The 10,671-nt window shown below is 44.2% G+C and overlaps 1 protein-coding gene across 1 annotated transcript; it reads right to left on the minus strand.

Annotated features, from left to right (window-relative positions):
• Nucleotides 1-2,986: 2,986 nt before the first annotated feature.
• LOC104131719 (high affinity choline transporter 1) lies at nt 2,987-10,437 on the minus strand. Its single transcript, XM_009644923.1, has 8 exons — nt 10,260-10,437; nt 9,109-9,222; nt 7,370-7,525; nt 6,797-6,945; nt 6,142-6,285; nt 5,041-5,194; nt 3,947-4,164; nt 2,987-3,508 (listed from the first exon to the last, which is right to left on the minus strand). The coding sequence occupies exons 1-8, from the start codon at nt 10,435-10,437 to the stop codon at nt 2,987-2,989; spliced, it is 1,635 nt and encodes a 544-aa protein (XP_009643218.1).
• Between the last annotated feature and the right edge of the window lie 234 nt (nt 10,438-10,671).

Consider the following 10,671-nt stretch of genomic DNA (forward strand, 5'->3'; position numbering starts at 1 on the left):
TTTATTGGTATGAAATTCAGAGAAGCTTTGTAAGAGCAAAATGTCTCAGCTGAGTATGCCCCTTACAGCGCAAAGACTTTCCTATTTGAAGTCACTGGGGATTTTCTGTGGTGACGCTGGGTGGTGATGTGACAGTGGTGGTGACACTCTTCAGCAGTGTCCTACCCCAGAGTGCTGTCCTTTGACGCTGTCTGAGGAAGCTGTGGATCTGCTGCCCACCAGGCCACACGTGGGAGCATGGAAAGGCCTTTGTGATTCCGCAGGGGAGCAGCAGGAGAAGTTGGGCACAGAGGCATGGAGAAAAGATATCTCCAAATGTAGTCTTTTGCCTTTCAGAGCCCCTAGGTGGGATGGTCAGTGATGCTGACCTTGACATGAGGACACTGGAGTTTTGCTCTCATCTGGGCCATGCAGCAGGTCCATGCCTCTGTGCATATGCACTATGCCAGCTTTGCTCTGCTCCACACAGAGGGCCATACAGGTCCCCAAACTAGGTCATCCCTAAATCTTTCAGGGGAGTATGCTTGGGTCAGCATACAGTACCTCTGATTTAACAGCAGCACTCCAGTTCTTCTGGCGCTATGGTAATGACAGCTTTGGTGTCTCCCTTAGCTAAGCGTGACCTCACATGCTCCCACTCAAATCACTGGGCTGTGAAAGACTTCAGTGGGTGACTTCCCAGGGCCACAGTTAATGGTGATGCTTTTAATTTTCAAAACAGGTTTTTTTCCTTTTTCTAGGCACATGTTATAATTAATATTTCATGATGGTCTCTAGAGATACAGGAAAGAATTTCTGGTCTTGGTTTAAATAAGCATATCAACTGGACCGCTGTGCATGGGAAGTCAAGTGTGCCCAGGTACTTACTCAGATTAGGGCAAAACATAAAGTTGTGTGATATTTTTCTGATGAGGAGCAGAATCTCCACCTTGCTGAGGATGGGTATTTTAAAGGAGGTGGATGGTCCCCATGGGGAGCAGAGTCATCAAAACCATATCTAGAGCTTAGGCCTGCCAGTCTTCCTCCCGAACCACTGCGCTTGCCTTGGTACAGCTCAGAGTGACATGTGGCTCCTCGCTGAGCTTGCTGTGGCCGTGCGTGGTGGCACCAGCAGAATTTCTCACCTCATGCATACACAGCGGGGTGTTCAGCACATGCTGGAAGCAATTCACCCCGCGGCAGATTGTTTTCACCCTCGGCGGCTCAGTTAGCTGTCAGGGTTGCTCTGCTGTGGGGTATTTCGGATTCATCAGTAAATATCTTCCCTCCAACAGTGCCAGGTGTTTGCACACACAGCAGCTCCCACAACCACTTTGTGAAGGTTTTGTGGTGAGGGGCTGCCCAGAGCACGGCTCCTGCTGGCTGCTGTGGGTGGATGGCAACTGAGCCCTGATGAGGCACTGCAAAGCTGCCGAGGGAAGCATCAAATGACAGCCATCCATGAGCCATTGCTGCAAGATCCTTCTGAATCTTTATTTAAGCTCCCATCTTAACAACCCATCCCACTATTGGATGGTCTTGGTCCATCAGACTTCAGGCTAGAGGCCAAACTCCTTCACACAGATGATTTAACCAGATGTTTTAGAGAAGACTTATTCAAGAGTCTCTTTGGCACCTCCATTTTTCAAGCTGGTTGAGTTTCTGTAAATAGTGGCTATGTAAAACTTTCTTATCCAGTTATTAAGGGCTGTTGCTTCATCTTGTTCACCTGCTTCTGCTCTACCAGGTCATATGAGAGGCGATGTCCTCTCTTCTGCTATGCAGCAGCAGACTCCATGGCCTGAGACCATGGCTGGGGAGAGGCGTATGGGAAAGTTTTTGTGGTATCAAGGAAAGCTTTGTAAAGCATACAAAGAATGGTGCAGAACTGCTATTACTGCTGGACTGCTGTGGCGGTTGCACTGCATTTATAATCTGTGGGTTTATAGGTTTGATGCACTCTCCAGGGGTGATTATGCTAAAACTCTAGCTGTTGGAATGGCGTCCTGGTTTAATCCCAGCCACCAACTCAGCCCCACGCAGCTGCTCGCTCACTGCCCACCACTGGGATGGGGAAGAGAATCGGAAGGGTAAAAGTGACAAAACTCGTGGGTTGAGACAAAGACAGTTTAATAGGGAAAGCAAAAGCCATGCACACAAGCAAAGCAAACCAAGGAATTCATTCACTACTTCCCATGGGCAGGCAGGGGTTCAGCTATCTCCAGGAAAGCAGGGCTCCATCAATGATTACTTGGGAAGACAAATGCCATCATGCTGAATGTCCCCCCCCTTCCTCCTTCTTCCCCCAGCTTTACATGCTGAGCATGACGCCATATGGTCTGGGATACCCTTGTGGTCAGTTGGGGTCAGCTGTCCTGGCTGTGCCCCCTCCCAGCTTCTTGTGCCCCCCCCAGCCTCCTCGCTGGTGGGGTGGGGTGAGGAGCAGCAAAGGCCTTGACTCTGTAAGCACCACTCAGGAATAACAAAAACATCCCTGTGTGTATCAACACTGTTTTCAGCACAAATCCAAAATATAGTCCCATACCAGTTACTATGAAGAAAATTAACTCTATCCCAGCCAAAACCAGCACAAATGGGAACAGGTTTTGCTTACCTTTTTTTTTAAATCATGAATACTCAATCTATAAACATTAATTTGTCTCCTTTGTGGTGAGAAAAGTATGTGACCTGAGAATGCCATAAATGTTGGAGCATGATTTGTAGCCTTGCTTTTGGGTGGGGTACCAGGGGCACCCTGAAGCAAACATTGCTGGGTCCCGAGGTGCCCCATGGTCACCACCACAAGATCATGCTCCATCACCACCTGCCTTTAACCACTGCAGACTTCAAGCTCACACATTCTGCTTGGATGAACAGAGTGCATCTTTATTACTCTGTGAGGACTTTAAATAATTCATTACTGGAGTAAGCAAAGGGAAGAACGATGCAGTTTGTGCCATACTCTAATTGCTGAATGCACTGTGACCTTTCAAACGAGGCCCCACATTTAATCATGATTCTCTTCTAGTGCAACCGTTGGTGAACCCATCTGTTTCTCCATCTGCTGCAGGGGGATGAGGGTGCCAGGGTGCCCTGTGATGTTGCAAACATCCCACCTGTGGGGAAGGAGGTTTCTCTGAAACACAAACGCAGCCAGGTATGAAACAGCAATGATCGTCCCCAAGGTGAGAAGCACAGTGAATGTTTTAAAGGGGAAGAGCTGACTGTAGGTCCCATTCACCAGGGAGCAGGATGGGTAGCAGATGATGGGGGGGATGCTCAGGGCAGGCTCCCCCGCCAGCAGCCTCAGGAGGAGCCCAACCAAGAAGCCGGCAGCTGAGCCGTAGGTGTTGGTGCTGGGAAAAAAGAGGGTGCAGCAGAGCTGGGGGAAGAGCAGGGCATACACCAGCTCCCCGCTGAGGAACCAGAGGTCATAGATGGAGCTGGAGTAAAAAGCCAGACCGGCAGCCCCGGCCCCAAACACCAGCATGGAGGTCCTCATGGCCCATAAGACCTCCATCTCCGTAGCCTGTAAAACAGAGATTGTAACATTACAGACATGGCGTTTACTGGCGGGGTGACCTGCACTGCCCTGCCCCGGGCTGGTTCTCACCAAGCCCTCACTGCTTTCAGGCAGTGCTTGCCACCAGCCGTTGCCCAAGGCAGGTGCCCCTGGAGATGGAGCTGCCCTCTGTAATTTTAAGGGTCATGGTTTTACGCTGTTTCCATTAATATCCTAGTCCAAACTTTATACCAGTAATTTTATAAAGAGCAAAGCTCACCCGTCTGGTTATTTGTACCCCTACCAGGGATATGAACACCCCTGACATATCCAGAACCGAAATTCAGTTCTGCAGCTGAAGGACAGACACCTCTAATTGCAGATCACGCAGACTGGTTTTGAGACGGTCTTGAAACAAAAACATCTTTCCTGACACCAAACCTACTGAATGCTGTAACCAAGTACCTTTTTCCTCAGGATTTTCCTGTAGATATTGTGAGCGAACATGGAGCCAGCAGAGAGAAGAGCTGAATCTGCAGAAGACATTGCAGCAGCAGCGATGGCTCCCAAACCAGCAATGGAGATGTATGCTGGGCACAGATAGTGTAGAACAAGTGGCAGTATCATCGCCGATTCCCCCCTCTCAAGTGGACTTGGAAGACCATAGCTTGTCTGGTTCCAGTCTTTAAAACAGAACAAGGAAAAGTCACAGCAAATCTTTGATTGACATTTCTGCTGTCTTTGAAGCTGCCTTTCCACAGGGCTAAGGACTGAGACCCACTCAGTGTTTCAGGACTTGGATTAATTTTTGGATTCTCTTATGATCTCTTGTGGTTCCCCTTTGCATGCTGCAGCTCTCCCTAGATCAAAGATTTTCCTTTTCCCCAGTAGCATCTATAGAAATAGCTGTGCTTCTTGTGTTTCCAGAACTGGGATAGGTAAAGGTTAACCTTCTAGACCCTGCTTGTGAGGAGAAGGGATTTTTGCTCTGATGCCCCTAGTGACAGATTAATTAATGAGTTCAACCAATTTGTTTAAACATTTTGTGACCTGGCTGCTCTTTAACCCTTGCTCACAGCAAACACAGGACTGATCCCCTGGGCAAGGGCTGTGAGTTTACAGGGCTGAACTTCTTGATTCCTTCAAGCAGGTTTTCTTCAGAACCTTGTTAACAACCTGTAGTAATATTTCTGGGTCTTACATACAGAAGGCATTAACAGAAGCAAGCATAAGATTTCTTGGAAAATAGGATTACACAGGGTTTTACAGGGTCTGACTTCATCTTTCCTCAACACAGGGTCCATGAAAAGCCATTTCATTGCAATGAAATAGCTTTAAACAGGTCTTGGGGCTGTTACCATGTCTCTAGGTCGTTGTGCACTGAACCTCAGAGGACTCCACATTTCTGGTACAGATCACCTAGCTTGGTGGCCAGGGCTACTCTTTTAGGTACACAGGACTAGGTAATTTGAAGTCTAAATCAGGACTTCTTTGGATCCCATTTTAATCACCTTTGACAAAAACATGTTCATTATTCAGAGACAAACAATTAGTTTTACCTGTTGATGCTGCAACTGCACCAATGAGCACAGAGGGGATGGCCATTAAAAAGCACCCAAGTCCAGAGAGGTAGGAGATGAGCCTTGCCTGTCCCGGTGAGGCAGCAGAGAGCACTCTTTGGAAGTAAGTTTGCCACGGGATGCTCCCAAGCACCTGAAACATTCAGATGTTCCCAGGGGTACCCACCAGGCTGCTGGCTGCTGTAGGGCATTATCCATCCACTCAGATGGATGATAACCCTTACTGTTATAAAACTCTTATTTCGAATGCATAAATGTTGCCGAGCTTTAACTATTGAGGATAATATTTCTGATGGTTGAGGGTGTCCTTTTCCTTTGTTTTCATTGTGGTGGATGTGAAATTTTGATCAAAACGTATTAATGGTTTGGCAGACTGAGAAACAGGCACAGAGGAAGGAAAAGAGAAGTTACTCAGGAATGCAACTTTTCTAAAAATCTAGCCAAGCTTAACTAGAGTATAATCTAAAATTAAAAATAAAATCACTATTTTCACTTTCTTAGGAGACAAATTTCATCAGATAAAATCTAAAGATTCTGTCCTCACCAAACAAGCTCAAGCTTCGTCTAGCAAGAGCGTAACAACCTCCCATAATCTTGGTTATACTGGTAGCTCAAAAGTTGAAGTTGTGCAGTGGAACCAATGGCACCATGCTTGCTGATGACCTGCAGTTGTGGCATTTTGATTTTTTTTTTTTTTCAAATAGAGGGAATTTTACATAATTATGTTAAAAGCACACTATTGAGGCTGCAAGACCAACCTCTCAAGAGGTAGCAAATGCCTCATTTAGGTGCCAGGAGTGGAACTGTTTGCCTGGATGGTCTTACTCAAGAGGTACATTCCTTCACATGCATGAAGGATGGAGTGTCCCTACTGCTTCTTTTCTTCCCACAGCTGAGCCCTGGATCTCCCCAGTCCATTCAGTGTGCTGCAGAGTGGTTGAGAGAAGGTTTTACACATCATCCTGCCCCTGCCAACTGTGCAACGTAGGGCTCCTGGATGGAAGAACCCACAAGTTTTCCAGACACAAAGTCCCTGCACAATCTCTCCTCCCAACCACCTGTCCAAGAAATATTCCATACCAGGTAGAAGAAGTCATCCAGCCACCTTCCAAGATACTGTTTTTCTATCTTCCCAATCCAAGGGTCTTGGTAAAATTGATGAGTTGCAGTGTAATAAATACTTTCTGTTGCAGAGTTCACCAGGGCAAAGGGGATACAGACCCACTAGAATAGAAACGGAAATAGTTAACCCTTTCCTTGGGGTCTCTGTTCCTAGATCTATTCAGATATTGAAATTAAGGTTGATGTAGAACATACAGTTACATAAGATTAAACCCAGACTGAGTCTTCCTTTCTCCCCCTTCCTTACTCTAAATATACATATGAAACAATGTCTGGTTCATGGCATCATCAAGAACACGAGTCTGTAATTCAGGTCAGTTAGTGCCTTCAGTAGACACATGTCTCTCCTTTCCAGACAAGATTGCTCTGGACTTGTTCCACAGACCTTGTGAGCAGCCATGTTCACCCAGCAAGGCCAATAGCTTGTGTGAGCACTCTCTGAAATGCGTAAGGACTGTAAGACATTTCAGGGTACTTGTTCTCCTGAAGCAGAACTGTAGAGTAAGGGCCAGTATTGGTAGAGCTATTTTTGGTCTGAGACATACTGAAAAGAAGAGCAGGATTTTTTTCCCTTAGTTAGGAAGCTGGTAACAAAGAAATGCACAGGACTTGCCAGGCTGAGTGTAATGAAAACCAGCTGGATGACATCTGTGTATGCAACAGAGTAGAGGCCTCCCAGTAGAGTGTAGAGGATGACAGTGCATGCTGAGATGATGATAGCCAAAGAGCCTCCAATATCCAAGATGACCTTCATTGTTGCTCCTGCAGACAAGGACAGCAGTCAAGTATTTTAAGACAGATTTAATATGTGCAAAACACAGAATAAATAAGGATATGTTATTCCCTTGATGCCAGCACACCACACCTGTATGAGAAGCACATGGTTTACAGAGAGTGGGCAGAGTAAGGACTCAGGAGAGCCCACGTTCCCTTTCTGCTCTTGCTGTTACCTTGCTGCATGGCCTTTGCCAAGGCCCCTTGCCTTTTACATTTGCTCTCCCACAGGCAAAAGGAAGGCACTAACTCATATTTCCAGACCTCTCTGTTATAATATCATGTATATATACTACTGTCATTTGTTTTAAACCTAAAAACATATTTTCCAGAAATGAGAAATGCTTGTGTGTATTATACTCCGATAGTTATGCCACATGACCTTTAACAAGTGTAACAGCAAAATATTTACCCAGGGATGCCAGGATAGCTGCAAACCAGAACACCTCTCCTAGCAGTGGTGGAATGAAGAGCAAGCTTCCCATCACGTTCCCATAAGTTTCTTGAAGGGGATCCATCACTGTTACATAATTCTTGGATCTCATTGGTTTTACAAAGAAGAAACCACCTATCAGAAGTGATGACATTTTGGTAGAATTTAGCATGTATTATATTCCAGGAAAAAAAAGTAAGAATACTATAGTATTTGGGTATCGGACCCGTATAGTGAGTGTGGAATTTGTACATAATGGACCCTAGAGAATGATGCAGCCAGACAGACACTGGGGCCTCAATTCACTTGCCTAAATGTGGGGTTTCATCTATCTGAAAAGTCTCAGGTTATAAAGGATGTCTGCTTACAGCTGACAGATATGACCCTCCGCTTTTGGTGGACCTGTATCTTTCTGGAGTGGCTGCTGGAGGCCAGGTAGGACCCCCTAGGGCACCCCAAATGGCATAAGATACCTGTGTGACTGTAACAGGAGCTTAGCTCAGAGGACACCCACATATAGTCTCCTATGACTCCAATGACTTACCAACTTGAGACACAAAGTTTTCTGAAATGCTTCCTGGGGAAAATGCCAGTAGGCAGAGTGAGTCATTGAAGACTCATATTTGGCTAAAAAAGAGACAAACTTTTGTCCTTGGCCATGTGATGCAACATGTTGATATATGTTTCTTTTCTGGTTACATTTTCATTTTGGTGGCTTCATTGTCTCTTCCCAGAACTATACTGTTTTAATCTGCGCATTGAGCTGAGTCCCACCCGCCTTCATCTAAATATTAGACTTCAGACGTACAGCCACCTCATTAAAACCAAAGAATACGTATTGTGCCTAACCCTGAAGCCAACAGGGCTGCTTGTCTGAGCACTACTGACCTGAGTAAAGATTGCAGGATCAGACCTGCACTCCTCAATTTCATTAGTAAGAATTACTCACATAAGAAATGCTGGCAGTATATTTCCAAGCCTGACTCATATTCACGTCAGTTGGACTCTTTTCTCTGACTTGACAATAAAGGTTATTGTTCTTTTAGAAATTCCTGTGCAAGGTCTGCACGGGTGTCCTTGCTTTAATCATCCCGTGTCCCTGCAGAGTTATGGTAGAACTCAGTGTGGACTGAAAGAAACTTTGGTCTTGGCAAGACAGCTGAACCTCAATAATAATAGTCCAATAATTCCTGGAGTTAGAAATGGCAACTTAGGTATAGGACACTGCAAACTTAGCTTAGTTTCAGCAAAATAGTGATCAGCTGTAAAGCGGGATAAGCTGGATGCACTACAAATTCATCCCGAGATGAGACTACTCAGAAGAATGCATTTTAGGGAAAAAATCAAGATAGTAGCATTTCATCACACAGAAATTTCAAAGAAAAAAATAAAATTACACCAATACTCTCAACAGTTTGTGAATAAGAGACCATGATAGAAAAGCAATATTCACATAGCCACATGTTTCTAAAGTTTTCAGATGAGATTTTTGACCTATAAATTGCTCCAAGCAGGCAAAACTCTAAATTAGCTCCAAGCCACCCCAATTTATTTTGTTTCAGTTTAGAGGATAGCATTATAAATGCTTATTCTGCATATATGGGAGGCTGAAGAAACAAAATCGCCTTTAAAAAGTATTCCATACTCTGTTACGTATCTTAATATACTCATAGGATATTTTTTAAAGCTTATGTGTCCTGATTACATGAATTATTTACCTATAACAAGGGACAAGGCAAATCCCACAGGTGCCTGGACCCACAGAAGTCCTTTTGAAGGCAGGTAGACAATTTCAGCCGTGCCGTTGATATATGCTCCTCCAACCCAGGTGGCTGTAAACACGAAAGATGGAAGGGTAAGAATTACAACACAAATTCTCAACTTGTCTTGTAGAACACTCTGAGAGCTTGTGAACTTCTTTCTCATACAAGTATTTAATCACGCTTCTATTTGCTTTACGAAGTTTTCTCCCATAGGGAGATGTGCTGCTGAGTACAGGTAACTGTATTAGAATCTCACCCTAAAAAATTTCCCAGGTTCAAGAATGTGATATGTCTATGTGTGCATGGAAAAGATCGATGTTTAAACATTTAGAGGCAATTTGAATATACTAACTTTTAATTTCATTTTTCTGTGGAAGACTTCTGTCAGAGCAAACAGCATTGCCTTTGTTATTCTTCTGTGTCTGATAGACCACCCTTCATGAGCGTCACTTACACGGTCTAACAAAATAGACATTAGAAAAAAAAAAATGCAAGCAGACATTGCAGTCAGAACACAAACCTACAAGATGGGCTTAAGTGTCTTAGCCAGGCAAATACCACTTGGGGAAGCCTTCACAACAAATGGGGCAGGGAAGCAAAATTCAGATGATGCCAGGCAGCAAGGAGAGAAAAGGGAAGCGGAGGGCAGCAGTCAGTGGGGAAACGTTTTGTCTTTAGGAGTGAGGCCAAAGCTCGCCGTGAGTAGCAATTTATTCCACATGGAACAGGAATGTTCCAGGAGTAAAATTCTTCTGTTATGCTGGATAACTGAAACTGGTTCAAGATTAAGACCACAGTCCTCCTTAATGAAAAGTGTCATATTCTTCAGAGTCTTAAATTAAACTCTTTAACTCTTAACTAAACTCTTAAATTAATCTCTTTAATTTAAAAGAATCTACATAAACATTAGGTTCTGCTCAGTGTGAAGAGGTTTGGAAGAATCCATCCCAAAATGATTCATGAAACCATAGTCCTTTAAAGCCACGCTTAGGTAAAATCTGCCCTGACATTAAAGGAGTTCACCTGCTTTGAAAGAAAAGTCCCCCAGATCTATGTAATGCATGTTTTTTAAGAAGAATTTTTAAAAGTCCTTTAAGAAAACTTACCTGTTGCAGTAAACAAGCCAATGAAAACATTTATATTCCTGCCTCCAACTATGGCCATTTCAGTTGGGTTTCTGTTCTGCTGGTCCTTTTTGCTTTTCCAAGAAGCCCAAATTCCAGTAGCTAAAGTCAACGTAAAAAACACAGTCAAAGATACTAAGCCAGGTATATTTAGAGCCATTTTCTGTTGCTTAATTTAGATAATAGAAAGGAATAATGGCTTGATGATAATAGTCTTTGATTAAGTCCAGAATCAGAAAAAAAGATAAAAAAATCAGAAAAAATAGTGCCTCCTTGTAAAGAAAGCGCTAAGTATTAGATTGCTGGACTTTGTAAGGAAAGATGCCGTATGAAACAGAGCCATAAACACAAAAGTCTTGAGAACTGGATGCAGAGTCTCTGTCTTTGGAGGACT

Source organism: Egretta garzetta, unplaced genomic scaffold (assembly GCF_000687185.1).
Source record: "Egretta garzetta isolate BGI_Z169 unplaced genomic scaffold, ASM68718v1 scaffold58, whole genome shotgun sequence".
In the NCBI taxonomy this organism is placed as follows: Eukaryota; Metazoa; Chordata; class Aves; order Pelecaniformes; family Ardeidae; genus Egretta; species Egretta garzetta.

What these genes read in the sequence shown, in the direction of transcription:
- LOC104131719 (XM_009644923.1), bottom strand. Translation starts at nt 10,437, where the DNA reads ATGGCTCTAAATATACCTGGCTTAGTATCTTTGACTGTGTTTTTTACG. An exon ending in AGCTATCCTGGCATCCCTGG is followed by an intron (nt 6,946 to 7,369) that starts GTAAATATTTTG and finishes CCTTGTCTGCAG; the next exon opens with GAGCAACAATGAAGGTCATC. An exon ending in TGCAGTTGCAGCATCAACAG is followed by an intron (nt 4,165 to 5,040) that starts GTAAAACTAATT and finishes TCTGTTTTAAAG; the next exon opens with ACTGGAACCAGACAAGCTAT.